The sequence below is a fragment of the Aspergillus thermomutatus genome (assembly GCF_002237265.1).
Source record: "Aspergillus thermomutatus strain HMR AF 39 chromosome Unknown NODE_139, whole genome shotgun sequence".
NCBI lineage: Eukaryota > Fungi > Ascomycota > Eurotiomycetes > Eurotiales > Aspergillaceae > Aspergillus > Aspergillus thermomutatus.
Genome location: NW_020798188.1, coordinates 11,461 through 34,603, shown reverse-complemented (window position 1 = coordinate 34,603; position 23,143 = coordinate 11,461). Strand labels below are relative to the sequence as shown.

Genomic DNA, 23,143 nt, shown 5'->3' with positions numbered 1-23,143 from the left:
CCAAAGAGACGACAGCAGCAAGCCAACAACATATGTTAATGTTGAGTATCGGCGAAATGACACAAATCCAACGAGGAGTCACTCGATCAAATCTTAAGATAGCTGGCCAATAGTAGTGACCAGTTACTCTAACCTCACCCCGCATTTTTCTGCAGACGCTTGAGATATCAGCAGCCTTCCCAATCAGGCAAACAGCAATGGCCTCATTCTCGGTTGAAATCACGCAATCGCGCCAAGACCGCCAGTGCATGTTTCTCAAGTGCTTGAATATAAGGACTCTCCATCCTCCATCGCTACCGGCACCTTCGGGACCTGTTCTTTTCCATTGTGAATAATGAGATCAGTGTCCGTTTAACTTGTGACGGTCATGAACCGCCTTAGATCCCTCGTTGTCCCTTTGATGAAGGGCGACGACGAGAACACCGCCCCATGACAATCTCTTGCCTGAGCCGACGGAAAGCGCCTCGGCGATTCACTCGCAAGGTCAAAGTGGGGCTTGCTGCGTCAGTTGCGCAACCATCATAGTTCAACCACTCAGCAGTCAGTTTGAGTCGGCGATTGCTCATCTATGCCCGGGCTTTCGATATCTGAGTCAATGAGACAGGGGAGAGTGTGAGTGATGGGAATGGAGCATCCCAGTATCCCAAAGGCTGTTATCACCGCATGATGAGTGGCCTTCTTTGCTCTCTATGGACGGCCAATTCCGTCTGCATCATGTGTTCTCTCGTCCGAGATGCCTGATTTGGGGCTTTCGAGCCGTCTTCGTTGCTCATCCCTATATCAATGGACTGGAGGAGCGGTAAACAGTGAATCTTGCCAAGCACATGGAATGCGGTTTCATTGTTCGCTGTTCCTGCGTCTCTTTGCTCGCCGTTTCCCGATATATCTCTTAATCGGGCTCCCCCTCTTTCCCCTGGAAGGTGTGACGACGCTCAACAGCTGTTTTCACCGAGAATTACACCGGTTTCTGATTCTGACCATCTGGAAGAATCCCTACTAAATTGCAGCTTCCCCCTGTGGTCCTACAATATCTCCCTCCCATGAGATATCTTCATGAGGCATTCCAGAGTTGTCCCATAAAATTTCATTTACAAAGCTCTGTGCATCTATATCTTCAAATCATCGAACAATAATGAATCCGCCTCAGAAATGTGCTGCGGTTGTCGTGGGAGCCGGTCCTGCCGGTCTGGCCGCGGTTGGAAATCTCCTGGAGAGACAGCTTGGTGGGAAAATTGCCTGGGTTGATCCCTACTTTCAGGCCGGACGTGTGGGCAGGAAATACCGCGAGGTTCCTAGGTGAGCACTACTGCCTCCAGCTTCTTACGCGCTTGAGAAACCGTTCAAGCTTCGGAGGAGGAACTCTCATGGCTGACTGTTCGGGGTTCTGTCCAGCAACACCAAAGTCTCCTTCTTCCAAGCGTATGCCACGGGCGTCCAGCCATTCCGTGCGGTCATCAGTAGTACTCGCATACCCAATGCTTTCACGACTCTAGCCAAACTTGACCAAGATCAAACGTGTCAGTTACGGCATGGTGCAGAGATGGTTCAGGCCCTGACGGAGGGCATTGTGAAACTGAATCGAGTGATTCAATGCCGGGGTTATGTTGTTGCTGCCAATCTGGCGGAAAATGTTAGTTTGAGATTCCACATCGAACTACCACAGGAGGCCGACATGAGAGAGAAACTGGATAGTTTGCTAATGCTTTTCGATTCCCCGCTCCATAGACTTCTTCCTGGACAGTACGGATCAAAAGTCACGGATCGTCCGACGAGTTTGAAGTCCAGACACCTAAACTCATCCTGTGTACGGGATCTTCACCGACGACCGCTCCGATCCCTGTTCCTGGGCACAACATTCAAAGGCTGGACCTTGATATTGTGTTGAAACCCAGTGAACTCGCCTCGTACCTTCCCCGAAACACACCCTTGACCATCGCAGTCGTGGGGGCTTCTCATAGTGCCATTCTAGCTCTGCTCAACTTGGTAGATTTGGCCCGCAGTTCTCATCCCCAGCTCCGCGTCAAATGGTTTACCCGGCATCCTCTTCGGTACGCCGAGTACATGGACGGCTGGATCCTCCGGGACAACACCGGTCTCAAGGGTCTCGCTGCGGACTTCGCCCGCCAGCAGCTCGAAGATGGGGTTTTACCGACCTCCGAGGCAGGTCGTTTCATCACCAAGGTTGATTGCAGCAGTGGTAAAGAGATGGCACAGTTTAAGCTGCAGCTACCCTTCTGCACTCACATTGTTCAGGCCATTGGCTTCGCTCGGGACCCGCTGCCAGAGCTTTCTGTGAATGGTTCGCCATTGGAGCCGGACTTTGATCATGAAGCCGGGGGATTCTACGATCAACATGGACGGCTCGTTAAGGGCTTATATGGTGCTGGTATAGCCTTTCCAGAGCGAACAGTTGATCCTCACGGTAATGTCGAGTATGCCGTCGGGTTCTTCAAGTTCATGAAGTTCATCAAGCGAGTGTCTCCTCAATGGCTTGCCGCGTAAAACTGCCTTTTCTTTTCTCTTCGATCCGCATTATGGATGGGGCCATGCTCCTTTTGGGCCAGCTTTTTCCGGTCAGTTTATCTTCCTGTTTCAGATAGTTCAAAGAGCACCTTGGGGGCTGTGCTCCTGCTGTGTTGTTAGCGACATCATTAGCATTCTTAATGTTCAATCCGAATTGATGAGCAATAAGCTTTTTTATTTTTACCCAAAGCGGAAGAAATAAACCTCGATCAACCGTGGCATGCTGCACGACAGAAGGAATGCTGTCATCTCCACGTGCTATTCCCACCGCCTCATATCATCATATGAGTACGTATGTAGTAACATGCAGTTGACTAGACAATCCAGTCACAACGCACAACAGTCATCACTGTCTAAGAGAACCGTTTCCGTGATATCACCAAATACTACTCCGTACGGAGCCTGGAGAAGTCCACGCGATCAGTTGGTAGTGGATGGAGACTCGGCTTTATCATTGAACGTTCTCCTGGCCTCGGACATAACAAGTTGATGATTTCTCCCTGGAGGTTTAACATAGCGTACAGCGCCGGGGTACTCCGTACTTTCAGTACAAACGGTATGGTAAGATGTATACAATTCAAGTATCTGTAAAATACATCATGTCGATACCTGGTACAAACTCCTGACACACAAAGTCGCACAGCAGAGTCGAAGGCTCGAAGCAGTACTTCGTCAGCACATGTGAAGTGAAGTCTACATGCATAATGTAGACTGATCTTTCTAGGCAGAACCTACTCATGCATAATGACTCCATGACAATCTCACCAAGATACTCGAAAAACTGCCAGAGTAGACACATGGCCTCAGCAGACATCGACATTTCAAGTCCGTATGGCCTGTGGAAGTTCGCTCGACTTGGACCCTAGAATCCGAGGTAGCCTAGTACGGACTACGGAGTACCTTATGTAGATTCATCTCCGCCATTCATTCATAAATTTAGCCCAAGTCTGTAATGCAATCGCTGACCCATTTCATCACAATAATGATTGAAGATGGTTATCACTATCTGGGTTTGTGATACTTCTTTGCTTGGGACTTTCACATTCACCCTTTTATTGTTCCAAATAGGCCATTAGTTTCTTTATGTTGTTTTTGTTTCAGTCAGTGCCGCTGTGCCGCTGTGATCAGAACCCTGGAAAACAACCTAACCTAAGGCTGCTGCTTTAAGGGGGAAAGGTCATCAGCCGGGGGGCTTTCGTCCGCTCAGATACTATCATAGTCCACTCTGCTAATGGTCATTTCGGACAAAGACCCACAGCCATCTGATCTGCGACAGAAATAAATGGGAAAAATGGAGATTCAGAATCAGTTCGATCCTGAAATGTATTGGGCTTATATCATACAATTACCAACAATATGCGACAGACTATTGAACGATTCCCCGCTATAGTAGCTCCAGCAGATCGTCGGCTATAGCAGAGCCTCCATGTCTCTTGAATGGGCCCGAAAGCCAGGATATGCAGATGATTATACAAGACCCTCCTGTTTACTCATGGTTTCTTACAGGCCAAAACAAGTCATTCATTACAATGTAAACATATCTACATACCATACAGAAAGTGTGCCAGAACAGACCAGAGTCATTCGTCTCAACAAAGAATAATGACGATTAGGTAACGCGATCACATGGATCCCCAAGCATCGCCCAAGCGGAATAGAGAGAATCGGACACGGAAAAGGATGTTACGCCTTTTCATCCGCAGCCCAAGAACAAAATGTAGTTACCCAGAAACGGCAATCCAACCATATTTGAGCCCAAGCAGGTGTACAAAGAAAGGAAAAGAACACGCCAAAAGCTATATACTCGAGCGTATCGAACCCGATCGCAGTGATGTGACTCACTGCCAGAATGCTGGCAACATATGCTGCTTACATGAACGCAATGACACCCATGACGAGGGCCATCATGCCACCGGAGATCCGGTTGATGACACCGCCATTGGCGTTGGGGACCGTGGTAGGTGAGGCAGTGGCGGAGCTCGTGCTAGAAGCCTGGGTGGTAGTCGAAGCTTCAGTGGTGGACGAGCTGCTGCTGGTGGTCGAAGAGCTGCTGGAGGTAGAAGCAGTAGTCGAAGTCACAGTGGTCATGGTGGAGGGAGTTCCGCTAGTAGTGGTCGCGGTGGACGTGGTAGAGGCGGTCTTCGTCTTAGTGGTAGTCGCAGAAGCCGTGGAGCTCGACGCAATGCCAGTAGCTCCTGCAACTGTGAAACGGTTCAAGTAGTTAGTTTCGGTGGTGTCCTCATCGGAAACGATCTCAATGGTGTAATCAGGCCGAGCAGCAATGTCAGAAGGAACATCCCAGGTGTAGCTTCCAGAATTGGGAATGCTTGCTAGGGTACGTTAGCAGATGCGCAGGGCTCCACAGACTCGTTTCAATTTGAGACACTTACAGACAATGGTTGAGCCAGAGGAACCAGTGAAGACGGTGCCCCATTGAAGCTTGAGAGTGACAGTTCCACTGGTGGTAGGCTCCCAGGACAGAGTAGTGGCCTCACCAGCGGTGAACTGGTAACCATTGGCGGGAATATTGAAAGGATTGGCCTTGGAAGCCGCAGCTGCGACGGCGGCGAGAGCGCTGAGAGACAGGAAGATGATGGAACGCATGTTGACTAAGGTATAGACTTTTGTAGACGCTTGGATTATATATAGATTATCCGAAAGAGGTAGCGAAGTGGGGGATAAGATAAAATATTCCACAAGAAGATTGAACGAAGGGATCCTGAGTTGGAATATATTCAATAATGAAAAGAATGGACTCTGACTGGGGGAAAAGACAGACAGAAAGACGAGTATGATGCAACGATCGACTGGAGGGAGGAAGGAGAAAAAGGGAAGAAAGAGGAGAAGAGGGCGAGAAGGGAGGAGGAGCGAGGAATATGAACAGTAAGAACTAGACTAGACTAAGAGGAGGCTACCTACCTTACCTACCGTAACCCTCCGCTACACCCCTCAAGGTCCAAGGAACCTGGTTAAATCATCTCACTAGGCTAAGGTACCTAGATAGGTACTGGTACCTAGCAGGAATGAGATTTTGCGCCAGTACAGTAGTGAGGACGCCACGAGCCAGTCACCCTGAGTTAGAGCCAATAAGACGATCTTATCAACAGAACCCCCGAATGGAAGAGGCAAAATCATAATAATAAATCAATGGGCAATTAACGCCATCGTGGAGGCTAATCCCAGCCAGTCTTAGTCAGTCCCTCTCTGGGAAAAGATGCCTGTTCAGCTAGACCAATTCAGTCGTAGTCATTCGCTTAGCCAAATAAGTGGTTGAGATGATCCAGTAATCCCGGCGAAAGCCCGGTCGGGACTTTGGGGCTAAGGTCGCAAAGCCAAAGGAGATAGAGTCTTGGACTCTTGATGGTGTGGTGTGGCAATGAGCCATGGAATCCAAGGGTCCTTGAGAAGCGGAGGAACTGAGTTTGATATGTGCTGCTAAGAATAATCCTATCAAACTCTGGTTCACGAAAGATGACTGACTTATGATCATTTATTTTTGGTCATCATGAAGGAAGATACCTAGCACCGAGGAATCGGAACTTTGGGTGATCTTATTATTCTTAATTCCTATGGTGATTTCAATGTAACATGCGAAAATGTGAAAATAAATCTTCAAGGCGTCCAGGTACATCCTCTGTTACTTACGTCCCTTGTGCGACCGAGGTGTTTAGTCAATCATCAGGTACCTACAGTACCACACTAAGGTCTCCAGACAGAGATTTGGTATTAATCCTTTCTGTAACATGACTTTCAGTACATAGTACCTTACTCCGTACCTTACCTTACAATCGTCAAATAAGTTATGAAACGGTAAGGGTATTAAGAGACGGTGCAGAGTCCATGAGGTATCCCTGTGAGAGGAAATGTCTAGGGATCGAGGCTACTTTGACCAGAAATCGTTGATAAACTTCTTTTTGGTCAACTTTGAAGTCTGGCGTTCCTTCGCTGCGACAATCTGACTGCACAGGCTGAAAGAGTCAAGGCTCTATTTGGTTCTGAAGCCAATACCTACGCAGATTTTATGTACACGGCGCCGACGTTATATAGAACCATCTCTATCACCACCTAGGCAGCAGCAACTGTGTAATTCATCTCCTGAGGGACTTGGTCCTCATCTTTGCTCCCATCAGTATGGGAGTGTCCAGTCGCCCTTTCATTGGCCTCTGAAGCATCGAGAAATCCGTTCTCTCCCAGCCATACGATCACTTCCATCGCTTTCCGATCCTCGTCTTCTTTTTGGCGTTCGATCAGCTAGTAATTCGCGTGTTAGTGTTTAAACAGGCGAAAGAAGGCCATTCTCCTTCTTTGTTAAAGTCCGAGGATACTTACGGCTTGGAAGAGTCCCCTCCGTCCTTTCTTCTCTACAGGTTTCGTTTTGACGCCTCGTTCCGGCAACTCATGCAGAAAACGGCACTTGTCTCCGTGCAAGCAGCGCCCACGGCTAGCGAAATGGTGACACACTTTCTTCTTGTTTATTCGAGGCGGTGGTGCTACCCGCTCCGGCCCCTCACGGCGAGAAGACGCTTCTTCGGGTGCCGAATCATCATCGCTCTCGTCATCGGAATCCGAAGAGGAGATGTCAGACCCGCTTGACGATGTCCAGTCACTGCCGTCCGAATCATCGGAAGATGACGCGACGGATTCCTCCTTCTGACTCTCTCCACCGGGTTTCATCTTTGTTACCAGTATCTTGGAGGCCATGGGTGCGACAGCACTCTCGCCAGGGACAGCCACAGTATCCGAGTCGCTGTCCTTGGAGCCGAGTATCTGCGCTTTCTGAGCAGATTCTGTGTCCGCCTTCTCTGCAGCGACGAGAGCTTGAGATTTGGTTTTCTGTGTGGCAGACTCTGACCCTCTGCGAGCTTCCATGGCCACTTTCTGCAACTTTTCAACTTTGAGCCGAGCCCGCTCGGCATCCGCCTCCACTTTTGCTACCCGTTCCTGCTCCTTCAGCAGCTTGCGTTGAAGCTTGTCAGCTTTTCGTTTCGCCTTGGCAGCTGCATCCGCCGGATCAATGGCGCTCTCTGGCTTGTCATCAGGTTTCGATGCGACCTTCTGGGCTCGTCTTTGCTCCTGCCTCTCAAGCTTCTTCTTGTTCAGAGCTTCCTCACGGGCTTTCTTAGCCTCATCCATGGCTTTTTTCTTCTCCTCAACCTTTGCTTGCGTCGGAAATCGTTTCTTCCGTTCCTCAATCCATGCGGCAATGTCTGTGGTTGACTGAAGAGTGGAAGTCCGTCCTCTATAGGTGAATCGCAACGGCGCTGTAGCACCAGCACCGGCAGGCGCCAGCTTGGATTCTTCATCCACGTCGTCTTCCTCCTCACTCGATTCATGATCCTCAGTTTTGGGCGTGAGCCCTAACTGGTTGTGTTTTCTTTTCTTTTTTCTCAGTTTTTGTGCAGCATCAGCTGCCGGAGGAGGTTTCACAGGCAGAGGGTTGCCGAAGCTTGGGACCGGAGGCGGTGCAGGAACGCGAGGTGCAACTGATTGCGGTTTTCCTCCAAATGCCGACGCATGATCACGCTTTCCACCATACTTCATTGAGTTTCCACCAAAGGAGGGTTGATTCTGATGTGTAGAAGATTGCCGCGGCGCCCATTGATTGCTATGCTGAGGACTAGCAAATGGTCCTGTAGGCGATGACATCTCAAAACCCCAACGCATTGGAGGACCCATCATCGGTGCTTGTATGGGTTGAGGGACATGTTGAGTCGAATGCACGACAGAAGGGTATGTAGGACCCGATTGCGCATTTGGGGGTGCGTAAGCTGCATCATAGCTAGATTGCGGCTGATACGGAGATCCCAGAGCTGCTGGCGGCTGTGAAAATTGTTGTGGGGGAGCATACGAGGTGGTGTTGGACTGGTGTTGGAAACCTGGCGACCCCGAAGGCGTAATCTGGGGCGTTGGAATATTGCGGGAGACAGTAGGATGAGATTGAGGTGTAAACCCGGTATAGTTTATCGACCCATAACCGAAAGAAGACGGTGTAGTCGAGGAATAGGTCGGGGTACGGTTGGCATGGTGAGGAACAAAGGAGCCTCCCCGACCTCCTCGATTCCCGAATCCTCTGCCGCGACCTCTATTGTGCCCTCCGGCACCTCGTCCACCTCGTTGACCATAAGAACCGTAACCATACTGTGGAGGAACAGACGGAAAAGCTGATTGAGGTTGCTGCTGTTGCTGAGAAGGAGGGGGAGGAGGAGGGGGAGGAAATGAGAATCCCTGGGAGCTCATTGCGGGAAGATCTCTGCAGACCCTCGAATGAGTGACAGCATCAACGCCATCCTTTCACGCCATCCTGGGGACCTGAGAAAAACCTCGGATCACTTCTGGTTCGGCTGATCGCCTCTTTAGCACCGAAGCTCCAAAGTTGTTGTTCCGTTCCGAAATCCGAACTGTCACTGTAAAGTCCGAGTAGGCACAGTGGACAGATCACGTGGTAGGCTCTGGCTGTCAACCCAGAAGGAAAAATTCAAGAGAAGCCAGGCCGGATCCGCACCCTGCGATTGGTCGAGGCGATTGGCGATCGATCGTTTGACTTCTTTTGACGCAGATTCAAATACACTTTTATAATGTCATGAATCTGTGATTACTAGAAGCATAACTCAGAAGGGGCCGTTTCTGCGTCCTAGACTGTTAGAATGCAAGTTTTGTCTTGCCGCTAATCCTCTGTACGACTGCGTGGAAATAGAAACTACCTATCTTATTACTGCTCATGCGATACCTCTCTCCTTTGTAACATATTCGAAATGTTCATTCTTGTCAGTTGAGAGACGTCCTTGATCGATCTGAATTTATCTCGTCGTGACCAGACAAGCTGACTGCAGCGAGGCAGACGACCGTCTCAGATCTCATCCAGATCTCTCCTGAAGACTTCTCCAAGTACAGTGCTGTCGCAATAGAGGACAATATCAACGAAAAGTATGCAAATAAAGTACGACGAAGTCACCCTGCTCGATGTGGCAGTCACCTTGACTGACATGGTTCGCTTGTGCAGGTCATTCAAAAAATTGGCCTTTGCATTGGCTTCTACGACTTGTTAGAATCATCGGATGGTTTAATAGGTCATGGCACTGGCTTGGTCAATGTAAACGGTATGTCTGGAAGGATTTTACGTGTGAAGATCACTGCTTTACTGATTCTCTATAGTGAAATTCCGGCTCATTGTCTTCCGGCCGTTTAAAGGAGAGATCCTACTAGGCAAGATCTCTAGTGCTACTCAGCAAGGGATTAAGAGTATGCAACTGCCTCAAGCTCGCGGTCACTATGCTCATGCTAATACAAAAACAGTTGGTGTAGAATTTTTCAACGATATCCTCATTCCCCCGGATCTTCTATTAGACGGTGCTCGATTGTAAGCAACCGTCTTTTTCTGGACTGTCGCAAGTACACATTGGCTCACCAGAAAATAGTGACATTGCCGATCAGGTGTGGGTTTGGGACAACGAAGATGGCTCGACATTCTACTTCGACATAGGAGAAATTGTCCGTTTCAGAGTTGAGATGGAGGAATGGCATGACCAGATTCCCAATGCCCCAGATCTAGGTGACGGCGCAGTTATTGAACGAAAGCCTCCATACTCCATCATAGTATGTGCCCTCGCGTTTTGATTTCTGATGGACTCTCATTCAACTGACCGAAAACGAAAACTCAGGGCTCGATGCAAATGGCTGGTTTGGGACCTGTGTCCTGGTGGTGATGAAAAAGTTGATTTAATCGGGGTATTTCCCATGTCATTTTACGTTGTCTTTATGTACACGCTGGATGATACAATGGGCTGGAATTGGAGTTAATAAATGATTCCCATCGATGGCGTTGCTAGAATAGAGGGCAGGGCAGTACTGAACGTATTGCCCGTCGCATGATAAACATGAGATAATAGTCAAGAAATGATTACAAAAGTTTCAGAATGACGCGATCCAGATGAAAATGTACTAAGGTACTTATGTAGAGTAAAGTTGTACCGTCAATCACCTCATTGGAATGTATGACAGCATGTTCCACGAACACGGAGAATAAGCTTACCATCTTCAAGCCCATTTGTCATCAGGGGATAATAACTACTAAGTAACTAGTTGTAGATTGTGATGATGATTTTTCAGACTGAAGGATAGAGACAATCTCTGCAGACACACGAAACATCGCTGCAGGCATCTTCTTCTTGTCAGCAACCAAGTTCCAACACACCTACCTAAAATCTATCCGGACGATACGGAGTATATCTGCAAGATCCATGTTGTCCTGGATCTGATTATCAATTGAATCTACATGCTCGGTTAGTGCCGGAAACGTCTGGTCCAGATGGAGACAAGATCCGCCCTGTGGCTCTGCAGTGCAACGTAAAAGAAATTCGAAGAGAGTTTCAGAAAGAAAAATCGGAGTCCGACGTGCAGGAGAGTAATTGTAATCAATCATTGATGAGTCTGTGTTTCTCCGTCGCACATTCCAGTCTATCAATTGTTTTCTGTTATTATTAATTGTCAATTGCTGACTCTTATAAACACGAGGACGCTGGAGCGGCGCCTCATTGGATTTTTTTGGAGTGATCATACATCCATCTCCTCTGATTGTTTCTTTCAGTCCCTGATAACTAGACTAGATCGAATAAATCGGTTATCGATAAAATTTGATCCATCTATATTCCTTCTCTCCTCCTCTCTTTTCTCCCCCTGATTTTTATATACCCCTCGAATCGTCTTCAACCTCGTTGACAGTTCACAATGACTGCATCCTCCAACGGCCCCTCTCAGAATGGCGCAGCTGCACAGGACCGCCGCTTTGGCACTTTAGCTGTCCACGCTGGAGCGCCTCATGATCCCACCACTGGCGCGGTCATTGCTCCTGTGAGTTCAAATGGATTGCATTGCATCCATCGCCACTTATGGAGAAAGATAAGAACTAACCATTAACATAGATTTCACTTTCCACAACATTTGCGCAAACCAGCGTCGGTAACCCCGTTGGTCTCTATGAGTATACCAGAAGCTCGAACCCAAACCGGTTGGTGACTGCCTTGGGAGACAATTGAGATGATCGTGCGAATGTATAGGCGCTAACGTTTCTTAGGGATAACTTTGAGCAGGCTGTTGCGGCCCTCGAACACGCAAAATACGCACTGGCCTTCTCATCCGGTTCGGCGACCACCGCTACCATCCTTCAGTCCCTAGCTGCAGGCTCTCACGTCGTCTCGGTGTCCGATGTGTATGGCGGAACCCACAGATACTTCACAAAGGTCGCCTCGGCCCACGGTGTTCATGTAACATTCTCACCTTGCATTGAAGTTGACGTGGAGGAATTGATTCGACCCAACGAGACCAAGCTGGTCTGGATTGAGACCCCATCCAACCCCACACTTGGCTTGGTCGACATTCGCAATGTAGCAGCCGTGGCGCATCGGCATGGTATTATTGTGGTGGTTGACAACACCTTCATGAGTCCCTATGTCCAGAATCCGTTGGACCACGGAGCCGATATCGTCGTGCACTCGGTCACTAAGTACATCAACGGTCATTCAGTACGTTGTAGCACATCTCCTTCAGGTAACGCAGCTTACTGACCAAATATAGGATGTTCTCATGGGCGTCGCAGCCTTCAACTCTGACAGTCTGAAGGAGCGTCTCACATTCCTGCAGAACGCCATTGGAGCCGTTCCATCTCCTTTCGATTGCTGGCTCGCTCACCGTGGCCTCAAGACCCTTCATCTGCGTGCCCGCGAGGCGACGACCAACGCTACAGTCGTCGCCAAGGCTCTCGAGTCCTCCCCTCATGTTATCTCCGTCAACTACCCGGGACTTGACTCACATCCCCATCGGGCCATTGCTATCAAGCAGCACCGCCAGGGAATGGGCGGCGGTATGCTGAGCTTCCGTATCAAGGGAGGCCAGAAGGCCGCTCATCTTTTCTGCCAATACACCAAGGTCTTTACTCTTGCCGAGAGTTTGGGCGGCGTGGAGAGTCTTTGCGAAGTTCCTTCGAGCATGACGCACGCCGGCATTCCTAAGGATCAGCGTGAGGCAGCTGGTGTCTTCGATGACCTCGTCCGCATGAGTTGCGGTGTTGAAGATGCAGAGGATCTCAAGGCCGATACGCTCCAGGCTCTTGAGAAGGCTGTTCTCGCTAGCCAGCAGGTGGAGAACGGATCTTCTTAGAGTTTCCCGTTATGCGAGTGAATCAAGATTTAGACGACATTATAATGCTGAAATGATAGATTTTCGAACATACGAAGACAACAAACTGTCATGTCAATGCGATTTCGATTTGTGGGCTGGGGCTAGACTTTCCAGTTCCCACGCCAGAATTTTAGCATAGATATTCCATTGAAATAGAGATATGATAATAGACTACCATACTACCTTTTCACTTACTGGTTCGCAACTGGCATGAGTACTATTTCCGTAGTCGTTAATAGTTACTAAGTTATGTAGGTGTGCTTAGTCATCAATATATTGCTCGGCAAATTTTTGGATCATGTCTTCAAGAACTAGATTTTGACGCTGTGACTCTTCAGTTTTCACGAATCAAAGGCAGTCATTCTTATTTTGATAATTGTCTGCTAAAGACAATCACACCTGCTGTATTCAGAATCTATGAAAGTGTTGTCATATTGTGCTCAGCTTCTCCCAGAAACCAGCCGGATAAAGTTTGTTCAAGATCAATTGAGTCTTTGCGTAGAGAAGACCTTATCAATTGAATACCTGGAAGTGAAATAATTCTATAAGCACACAATGACATCGGCGTTCAGCTTCGGTTTCTCCGGGGATGACATCGACATTGATGAGAACGATCTCAATGGTGTTGATGAGAGAGAGATGAATGCTGTGGAACATGCTAGCAACCAGCTTACTGGAAGATTAATTGAGCCTCAGAAGCATGATATGGGAGAATGGGTAAGTTCTATCCATCACTCTGTTAGATTTCTTCCTAGGTAGTCGGATACCTACAGATACGGATCGCGCTTGAAGGCAACGGATTAGATGAGAGAGAGCGAGAGAGAAAAAAAGGACGGCGAAGGGAAATCTATGGTCGGTCATATACTCAATCTAACGATATTCTAGATCTCTACATTGCCATCGCAAATATCATACAACAAGCTCGTAATCAATGCATCTCCTCATGGGGATGAGAGGACGTTCACCCTTGCACGTCGAGAAGTCTTCGACATTCGAACCCAGCTTATGGCTGAAGACAGTGCAGACCATGAGAATGAGGAACTTATCTCTGGGCTCGAGAAGGGGGATATCAAGCCCAATTTCTACGAAGGTGGCTTCAAGACATGGGAGTGCTCATTGGATCTTGCCAAATTGGTTGTTAGTGAAGATCTGTCTCATCAGGATGCGGACCAGCATGTTATTGAGGTCCGTAGTTCGTCCATTTAATCCTACTTCGGGATGCAGTTATTGCTCGAATGGACGCTGACAGGGAAAATAGCTTGGTGCTGGGACTGCGGTACCGTCACTGACTCTCTTCGCGCAAGCATTGTGTCGAGCAGACTCAGCGACGAACAAGATCCATTTCACACTCGCAGATTACAATTCTGCCGTCCTTCGCCTAGTCACGCTTCCGAATCTGCTTTTGACTTGGAACTACATAGCCACGCATAGGGATACGTCTTCAAGGGAGGCAACTTCGTCCGGGGACCAGCCTAATGAAGAAGAACTAGACATCACGCCTGAGCTCCTGGAGAGCTTCCAGAAAGATCTTGCAAGCCGGAACATCACCTTCGAGTTCATTTCTGGTGCCTGGTCCCCCGCCTTTGTTGACTTGGTATTCTCCAGTTACGGACAGGGCAAAGGGAAAACATTGATTCTTGCGAGTGAGACGATATACTCTCCGGCATCGCTGGCGCCTTTCTCCGAGACCTTGGTTGCCTTGCTTCGCCGGTCTGGAACCGAACGAGTGCGGAGCAAAGCCCTTATAGCAGCGAAGAAGGTCTATTTCGGTGTCGGAGGTGGGGTAGACGAGTTTCTGATGGTGCTGAAAGATGTCAATGGCAATGGCCTGGATATGGAGGAGCAGGTGAATATCAACTCAGAAGGGGTTGGTCGAGTGATATTGAAGATTGCGCTCAGCAGTACCTGATCAATACATTGGGAGCGGGGCATACATATTAGCATGACCATAGGGACTACCAGGCAATGTCGACCATGTTTCGGCGTCTTCATCGGAATCGGTGATAAAACGAGACTTGTCAATGAAACGGCAAAAGGAACTGTTGGAGGGGCTACCATAGATGAGTCTGTAATATGTACAACACGCCCCCTAGTCATGTCTACCACCGACATTGCTTGAAAAGGAAATTGGACTAAGAGTCAATTTTGTCTAGTCATATAGAGACACAACCTTGCCGTCCTTCATCCGAGCGACGCGGGACTCTTCCATCTGCTTGTTCTGCTGCTCGTAATGAGCAACTACAGCACTCAGGTCCACGGACAAGCCAGCAGGGACATTGTAAGGAGGAGATGTATTGAAGCTGACTCTAGAAAATGCAGAAATCCATGCGTTAGCTCGTGCCTGAGCGGGACACAGGGAACTATATGAACGTACTCGGGCTGCTTCAATTCGAAAGTGGCTCTAGGACCCTGAGACTGGAGCAGGTGGCGATCATGAGCGGCCTTCTCCATAAGTACTGTGTGAATGGCGTTCCTCTCCTCAAACACCTTCTCCGAGGGAGTCCACTTTCCGATGAGGTTGGAAATCCACGATTGCGAGCCTGATTCCTCATTGGACTTGCTCAGGCGGTAAAGAACGTAGGCGGAGGCGAAAGCACCGAAGGTAACGTAGAAGCTGCGCTGTAGAGATCAAGGAGGTCGGTCAGCGATGAGGAGGATTTCTGTTGTAGGGAGATCAAACGTACGCCGAAGCTCTCGTTCACAGGCTCGGCATGAGCGGTATGAGACGCAAAGCGACGAGGCTGCTGATTGCGCAGCAGCTGCCGCGCCGAAGCGACTGATTGTCTGGCAAAAGACATGTTGTGAAGGAAGACAATTGGCAATGCCGATTAATGACGATGATGCCGTCGCCGGATGATTTGAGGTTGAAAGCAGCGCGAGGGCGGTTCGGCGGACATCACATGACCCTACCTTCTAAGCTTAGCGCAACAAAGTCTACTGATAACTCGATAGCTGAGAACAACGAAATCTCCAATGTCTACTAGGCATATACTGAAGGAAGAAGAGTACGGGAATATTATTCGCTCGACATGAGTTTTCGGGCGGATATAATTTGACAATCTTTCGCCCAATTGCTGAGGTTACAGTGTTAATGCCGGATACCTACTCCGTAATCTTGTGCCAATATTGGTCCAAGGAGGCTGTTCGAAAGGACTTGGGGCGGCGTCGAAATAGCCTACGATGTCGCTATTATTCAAGAACTGGTCACAACGACGTCAGGATTTCCCCAGTCTTTCCAGTTCTGTCGCTATTTTTGATGAATGTACACTGGAAACCGTCAAAGTTCAACCATGGCACAAACAATAGGCATACTAGGTCAATACATCAGGACCTATCTATCGACCTCCTCGATTGCTCTATTGGCTTCTATGATAATATGTTGGAAAAATCCATATCACATTAGCCTCGCAGCCGCTGGGAGAACTGAGCCCTTATCTCATTATTCTCGGCTCTTAGAAGCTTCTCTTCTGGCCAAGGCCATATTTAGCCTTGCACCCTTTTGAACTCTTATTAGCCTTATATGTCAATAGATGATGAGTATCTCCATCAAGCTGGTCCTTTAGCTCAGTCGGTTAGAGCGTGGTGCTAATAACGCCAAGGTCGCGAGTTCGACCCTCGTAGGGACCATTTTTTGACTTTTTGCCACATTTTTCTACCTGGTCATCTGCTAAGTAACCAGACTGTTCGAATATTCTCAATCAAGATCGCGTACTCCTTAAAGACAAGGTAGTTTGGCCTCTTCCCAATGCTTAGCCTTGATATTCGCTTACTGTTCTCCTGTTCTGTTGTACCTCTCATGAAGCAGGAATCTGATGCCCTAATCTTGGGCCCTAGAGCTAAACCTATCTGGCATCAAGTGAGTTTCATGGATAGTACAGCCTATCCTAGGTACGGAGTAGTCATCACCGGTACGGAGTACTTGGGCATGGATAATCAGAGGATGCTAATAAAAAACAACAACAACTCATTCCTTCTCATACCCAACAACCGATGAACCAAGGCTCAAAGCGAGTATTTTTGTCTTCTTCGTCGCTCGAATCAACGGTTATCTATGCCCAGCCACCTCGACCGCCTGGATATGTTTAGATACGGCCTCCCAAGAAAGCGGATCGTTACATCTCACAGGCACAGAACACGTGCTGCAATGAACTAATCCATTCAGGCTACGCTTCAGGATTATTCTAGCTCCAAGATTTCGAACCTATCATACTGACTTCTGCTCCATACACATCAAAAAGGCGGGTCTCTGCGTTGTCGCATTCACAATGGCTACTCTGAAGTACACACCGCAATAGGTGGTGCTGCTAAGTACTGGATTGTCGATGCTTCGCTTGGAGATGCTAACTGAGTAACTAACTGCCTCACATTTACACTGGCGCTCCCCACTGCTCCCATCGGGCCGAATGTCATTGGACTCTCCCTGTTGCTAATAAAGACAGGCTTCAAAACGTCTGGATATCAAAGGGGACATGTCATCGATCTTCATTCTCCAGTTGTCTCTAGCGTGGAAACCCCACATCCTGTTCCCTGCCTCTTGGTCTCTCGAGTACAGACTGTACAGGCAGCTACCTGCAGGACACGCCTGTTTGCAGTTTCACCATGGGCAAAAATGAAGCACTCAAGGACAAAATCCAACTGGTCTCTAGTCCACCGTGTGTCGCGTGTGAGCTTTGACAATTTTTTTTTGTTTTTCTCTCAATTGGTTCAAATTGCACCCTTCCGAGGTGCCATTCTAGCTCATGATTGATCCTGCCACTCCGGAAGATGCAGTCTCATTTTGATGCCCAACGCCTTTCACCTGCACCAAGATCGTCCGGTCATGCAGGTAGGGAACCGATGGATTCGGACCCATTCCTTACAAATTACAATTATTACAATTACCGGTTTAACACCCAGAACGGCGGTGTTGAGTTCGCCTAACTACCAGTACTGGTGCGACTCGAAGGACCCATGGAATATGGATACTGATTTAGTATTGGACTAAGGTTCGGTCCGCTTTCTGCCTCGTCCAGCCTCAGAGAGGCTGGTTGACATCCTTCTCGTGTGCAACTGCGTCGTTTTGGGCTTGATTCAAGACAGGGTTATTAGCTGGCCTGATCTCCTCTCTGACTCCTTTCCTCATTGATATCTTGTCCCACGCATTTCAGTTGCTCCAAACACAGCGCAGTAGGCATCAGACTTGGTTTCCAAAATAGTCTGCTTGCTTGCGGAACAAACTCCTGACACCGTGTGATACTGTCTTCGTGTGGCCCAACTATTTGTGCCCACCGCGTGCCTTTACTGCGCCTAGGAATTCATCTCTTTTCTCCCCGAATGCATGCTTATTTTTACATCACTCCCATAGTCGCCTGATCGTTGATCGCTCGCCTTCCTTCTTCTGATTGATCAACTCCGACCTATAGCTTTCTGTTTCCATATCAAGTCAGTGTATATCTTAAGACCCCCGCCGAACGCGCTTGCAAATGTACAGTTCTGAAGCAGCAGCGACCCAATCGAGTACGTGCTGACACACTTATCGCTACTACATCAGAAACCAACCTACTGGGAACACGTCTTCTTCCACAGTTCGCACTCGGCCACGCCTCACTCTACCACAATGGCGGGGTCAGGCAAGAAGAGCAAAGGCAAACCCGGAGGGAAGCAAAAGAATAAGAAGGGGAAGAACCAAGAAGCGTCTGAAAACCCCTCTGAACCCCCTTCCGTCGAGCAGCAAGATCAACAGCCGCAACCGGAGGTCGACGTCGAGCCTCCTTCCGAGCAAGAAGATCAGCAGCCACAAGCTGAGGTCGAAGGCGAACCTCAGCTAGCCGAAATTCACGAACCGGAATCAAATCTTCTTCTGCAGTCTGTCCCGGAACCTGCCCCAGAATACGGACAGGGCCCGGAACAAGTACCAGAACTGGAGCACCCTCAACCTGTTGCAGAGACAGCCTCGGCTGTGGTTGAAAACTGGGAAGTCCCTCAGTCATCGACGAACTTGGACAAAGACGGTTTCTCGAGTCAGCCGCAGGCATTGAACGATGTGCAGAACATCTTTGAAGCGACTCACGAGTCCATTCTGGAGGAATTAGCGGCACCGGACCCTCTGGTGGAGGCTGTTGAGACGAACCCTGAGCCAAACGACGGTCTAAGTGGGCAGAGTGACGCTGCAGAGCCCCCAGAGCCGACCCCAGTCACAGCACCTCAGACCCCCATGTTTCCCGAAGCAGCAGCAGCTTCTTCATTTCCGTTGCCGTCACCGTCTCTGACGGAAACTCAGTACATAGCGGCGTCTCCTCGCTCGAATCCCGCTTCATTGGCGCCAAATCCTTCCTCAGAAGCCGAAGTCGATTTCCCTCATCCTCAACAAGAGCTCAATCCACCTGCGGACCAAGCCATTTTGCCAGCACTGGACCCTGCTTCGTCCTCACGACCCGTATCTCCTGCACCTGTAGCAGCATCTACCGAACCGGAAGCATTTTCGTCTGTTTTCCGGACTGCCTCGCCTGCCCCAGAACCGGCATCACCTGCGCAACATAGTGCATCTCCTGTCAATCAACCTGCCTCTCCTGCGTTTCATACAGCTTCGCCTGCATCAAAGCCATCTTCGCCCATTCCACAGTCTGCATCGTCTCAGTATAGAGCCGCCTCGCCCGTCTACCCTACTGCTTTTCCGACTCAACGGATTGCCTCCCCCATGGCGAAGCCAGCGTCTCCCGCGCAAAAATATGCCTCGAAGCCGGCCTCTCCCGTTGCAAAGGTCAGCAGCCCGCTTGCTCGTGCCTACATGTCTCCAGCGATTTCGCCACACGCTACGCCGTTAGGACCTCCCCCGCCAGTTCCCAGCGCGCCTCACTCAATCGCTCCTGGCTATGCCACCGCTTATCAATCACCTGTCTTGAGTTCTGCCGGTTACCTGCCTCCTTATGCTCCTTACTATCACCAGCCTTCTCCAAATATGCATCCGACCCCTCGCGGCTCAATAGATCCTCACTATGCGTCGACTTTCCAAGCCCTCCGTGATATGGGGTTGCCAAATGGGCACGGTGTGAATGACAGGGGGACCATTTCACCCCCTCAGGAGCACGACGAGCCTGTTGAGCTTCTGCAACGAATCCAAGATGCTATCCCGGACATCAACCGCTTGCTCAGTGGGTACAAGAACACAAAAAGCAAGCTTGTAGCCCGAGAGGCTGAATTTAAGCAAATGGAAAGTCAGCATGAACAGGAATTGATGCACAAGGACTTCTACATCGAAGCGCTGCAGAATCAGATGAGAAAGGCAGCGAACGAGAGTGCAGAGGAAGCAACGAAATTGAAGAATACCATAAACGAACTCAGAATGGAACTAGGCAACCTCGAGGAGAAGAGGAAGGACATTGAAGAGAGCCTCGCGGACTCGGAAAAGTCCAACCAGGAGCTTTTGCAAACGAAATCCGAACTGGAAGGGCAGATCGCCGCTCTGAACACGAACATCCAAGAAGCGCGGGAGGCGCACGAGCAGGAATTGGAACGTCAGAAGGAGGAGAGGGCCGAAGCTCTTGCAAATCAGAAGCAAGAGTTGACTGAGCTATTCGAGGAAATCAAGGCCGAAGACGAGAAAGCTGCGGCGGAAGCTTTGGAGGCTCGGGAGAAGGAATTACTCGACCAGCAAGAGGCGATGAAGGCAGAATACGAGAGGGAGAAACAACAAATACAGGAATTGCACGATGCCCTGCAGTCCGAGTTCGACTCCAAAGTGACTGAACTGGAATCGAAGGAAGTCGAACTGGCCTCTACGAAGGAGGAGCTTGGATCCAAAGTCACCGAATTGGAGTCGACCAAGACCGAGCTTGACGCCAAGGTTGCGGAGTTGGAGTCGACTCAGACTGAATTAAACTCCACGAAGAACGCACTCGATGAGAAGCAGGAGGAGCTGGATCAAAAGGAACAGCGCTGGACTGAAGAACGCACTGACTTGGAGGCTCGGATTTCCGAGAAGTGTGAAGAGCTGGCCAACTGCGAGCGCGAGAACAAGAAGCTGGAGGAAGACAATCTGCTGAAGGAGCAACAGCTTGAACGTGCAGTTGAGGGGATGCGCACCACGATTGACAATTTGGGCAAGGATTGCGAAAGGCTGAGGAAGACACTCCACAGTCTTGGAGAAGCAACTGATCTCAAGAGCACCAAGGGAGACTCATTCTTGTAAGTGACCTAGTGCATTGAGACATCATCTCATCAGCGCCAGACTGTCTTTTCATCTATTGATATTTACTTTCTGTCCATATTCTCTCTTTTGGCTCTTCTTTCGTCTTCATTTCTATCACTATTTCTTCTTCTTTCGACCAGACTGAAACTCCACGCTCTTTTATGTCTCTTCTTCTTCCCTTTGTCGATATCTTTTCAGCGCATATACATGTCTCTTGACGCTTTCTTTGTCTCTATTGTTTCGTCTATAGAATGATCACGATGAGATGTCGATAACGCTATAAATGTACCTGTTCTGATAAGAATCTCAAATCTAGTTTGGACTGTTTCGACCAGCTCTCTCGTCTTATCGTTTCCTTGTCCAAGGAGCATTTCACGTACCTGCCGATTGATCCTCCCAAGGACATCTTGTCTAAGATACCTCCGGAGCTACCGTCGTTCCTTGATAATACGCCAGCGTCGCGGGAACTGCGTTCAGCATATGTACAGCATGTCATCTCAAAGACTTTGACCTACCGGATCTTCCAGCCGTTTTTGTTCACTCTGGGCAGGCGATACGACAAGGCGGACACTTTCTTCCAGATGCTTTCAATGGATATTCGCCGCAAGTCCGTCAGACGGGAAGCATTCTGGAGGCAGCAGACACTGAAGGCAGCATATACAACATCGGACGCGAAACAGTCGATCAACGTCGTGGCCGCGGTGATTGTCGACGAAATCATCGATCATCTCAAACACTTCGCCGACCCACGACATCTCGATTCCCTGCTCATCGGTGTGCGCAAAATTGTTAAACTCGCGGCCGAGACCTGGAGACTGGCTCGTGTAGAACGAGAACTGATTCTGGCTAGCCTTCCGGCTCCGGATGCCGAAGGCGTTTCTAATGATGGCTGGGGCGAATACGGGACCCCGAAAGAGGGCAGCGCCAGTCCCAGGAACGACCCCAGTCGACATGTCGTCTTGCGGACTTTCCCTCAGATTACCCGGGAGGCTGCACACGAGGATTTCGCCGAGGATGAGGAAAAGGCCAGTCCTTGCACGTACTCAAGAGGGACTGTCTTGTATTCTGACTCGCCGGTTGTGATGGCGCGTCTTCAGGAACTTGCGAAGAAGTCGACCGAAACACTGGCCAGTGGAGAGGACTCGCCGCGTCGTGGCTCAAGAGGATCACTCCGCTCGGTGGAAGTCACTGCACAAGGATAACTGCTCGTATCATAGAGTTGTTGAAGGTGATAATGTCGTGCATGTGTGATGAATTTTGAGGGCATGGAGCTCTAGATATTTGAGCCGATGCTGCTGATCGAGAAATTTGTTTATGTCTGATGTTTTTTTTCCTTCGGGTGTGATTCTACTTTCTTTTCTTCTGTTCTTGTCTTTATTCTTCGCTTGACCATTGTTTTCCATGTTGTCATCTTCTGGATTACTGGAGCTTATTGCTCCCCTACCTTCATTCGTTTTAATTCCCTTTGTTCTGACCATCGTTCGGTTTCAGTTTCTTCTGGCTTTCTCTGCCTCCTGGTTGATGGAGAGATTCCCTGCATTCCTACCTCTTCCTTGCTCATTATTTTTGTATTTTGTCTCTTCTCTTTCTCTTTTTTGACTATTTCGGGTATATCCACCCTCTTGTCTTAACTCGACTTTGTAACTCCACTGATTCCGTGGATTGAGATACGCATGATTGCCTGCGGAGGAGCAGACCTTTTTTTATGATAGTATTTGTGAGCATGGTTGTTCTTTGGTCTGAGAGATGTACACCTGGCTTTTATCAGGGAACGCTTATTTATTCTGTTGTCAGATAGTCTGCCTGTGTATCACGGAGTATAGGGTTTCAAAAGCTTCCAAATCTCTAAATACATGTCACTGCGTTTTCCTTCTGCTCATGTCCACGAAAATGAAGATATAGACTCCCTCCAAGGCTGCTCTGAGCGTCTCAGTCAAGAGCAATCTTACTATTGCCCGGAATGAGGTGTGAGGTGGTCGTCGTTTCAGAGCTCAGCACCGCCACTCATTGTGATGTCAGAGGCTCAGCGCCGATTATTAGTGGGACAACTAGGCAAGAAGGGTCTGGTTACTTGTCTCAATGAACCAAAAGCTTGTTTTGACTTCAATGCTTGTTTGCAGCTTCAAGTGTCTATGCGTAGCTTTAATCAAGGGCCTGAGAGTGGGAGCCATGGGCTCGATCAGACTGAGGAGGTTCCTGGATGACAGTGATATTATCGGGATCTGGAATCTGGAGGCTCGGCCAGTGACTACTGCATGGTGAGCAACGTTCTTCTTCTTC

General features: G+C 49.1%; 8 protein-coding genes across 8 annotated transcripts; 5 read left to right on the top strand and 3 right to left on the bottom strand.

Annotated features, from left to right (window-relative positions):
* Positions 1-1,132: 1,132 nt before the first annotated feature.
* Positions 1,133-2,502, top strand: CDV56_104276 (uncharacterized protein; the record flags this gene model as incomplete). Its single annotated transcript, XM_026757895.1, has 3 exons — positions 1,133-1,296; positions 1,393-1,630; positions 1,726-2,502. 3 exons carry the CDS (start codon positions 1,133-1,135, stop codon positions 2,500-2,502), a joined length of 1,179 nt encoding a protein of 392 aa, XP_026613152.1.
* Positions 2,503-4,392: 1,890 nt separating this feature from the next.
* Positions 4,393-5,127, bottom strand: CDV56_104017 (GPI anchored serine-threonine rich family protein; the record flags this gene model as incomplete). Its single annotated transcript, XM_026757636.1, has 2 exons — positions 4,393-4,853; positions 4,914-5,127. The coding sequence occupies 2 exons, from the start codon at positions 5,125-5,127 to the stop codon at positions 4,393-4,395; spliced, it is 675 nt and encodes a 224-aa protein (XP_026613151.1).
* A 1,461-nt stretch (positions 5,128-6,588) lies between these two features.
* CDV56_103652 (CCCH zinc finger protein) lies at positions 6,589-8,760 on the bottom strand (the record flags this gene model as incomplete). The annotated part of the gene is made up of 2 exons (XM_026757271.1): positions 6,589-6,774; positions 6,853-8,760. The coding sequence occupies 2 exons, from the start codon at positions 8,758-8,760 to the stop codon at positions 6,589-6,591; spliced, it is 2,094 nt and encodes a 697-aa protein (XP_026613150.1).
* Positions 8,761-9,275: 515 nt separating this feature from the next.
* On the top strand, positions 9,276-10,226 carry CDV56_103489 (DNA-directed RNA polymerase III subunit RPC25; the record flags this gene model as incomplete). Its single annotated transcript, XM_026757108.1, has 7 exons — positions 9,276-9,287; positions 9,362-9,460; positions 9,524-9,620; positions 9,676-9,762; positions 9,817-9,880; positions 9,939-10,116; positions 10,182-10,226. The coding sequence occupies 7 exons, from the start codon at positions 9,276-9,278 to the stop codon at positions 10,224-10,226; spliced, it is 582 nt and encodes a 193-aa protein (XP_026613149.1).
* Positions 10,227-11,247: 1,021 nt separating this feature from the next.
* On the top strand, positions 11,248-12,675 carry CYS3 (cystathionine gamma-lyase CYS3; the record flags this gene model as incomplete). Its single annotated transcript, XM_026756864.1, has 4 exons — positions 11,248-11,370; positions 11,442-11,527; positions 11,594-12,041; positions 12,094-12,675. The coding sequence occupies 4 exons, from the start codon at positions 11,248-11,250 to the stop codon at positions 12,673-12,675; spliced, it is 1,239 nt and encodes a 412-aa protein (XP_026613148.1).
* A 576-nt stretch (positions 12,676-13,251) lies between these two features.
* On the top strand, positions 13,252-14,605 carry CDV56_103018 (protein-histidine N-methyltransferase; the record flags this gene model as incomplete). Its single annotated transcript, XM_026756637.1, has 3 exons — positions 13,252-13,413; positions 13,582-13,881; positions 13,955-14,605. 3 exons carry the CDS (start codon positions 13,252-13,254, stop codon positions 14,603-14,605), a joined length of 1,113 nt encoding a protein of 370 aa, XP_026613147.1.
* A 240-nt stretch (positions 14,606-14,845) lies between these two features.
* Positions 14,846-15,494, bottom strand: CDV56_102913 (putative NADH-ubiquinone oxidoreductase 178 kDa subunit; the record flags this gene model as incomplete). Its single annotated transcript, XM_026756532.1, has 3 exons — positions 14,846-15,002; positions 15,071-15,315; positions 15,381-15,494. 3 exons carry the CDS (start codon positions 15,492-15,494, stop codon positions 14,846-14,848), a joined length of 516 nt encoding a protein of 171 aa, XP_026613146.1.
* A 2,798-nt stretch (positions 15,495-18,292) lies between these two features.
* On the top strand, positions 18,293-22,065 carry CDV56_102050 (uncharacterized protein; the record flags this gene model as incomplete). Its single annotated transcript, XM_026755669.1, has 2 exons — positions 18,293-20,859; positions 21,180-22,065. The coding sequence occupies 2 exons, from the start codon at positions 18,293-18,295 to the stop codon at positions 22,063-22,065; spliced, it is 3,453 nt and encodes a 1,150-aa protein (XP_026613145.1).
* Between the last annotated feature and the right edge of the window lie 1,078 nt (positions 22,066-23,143).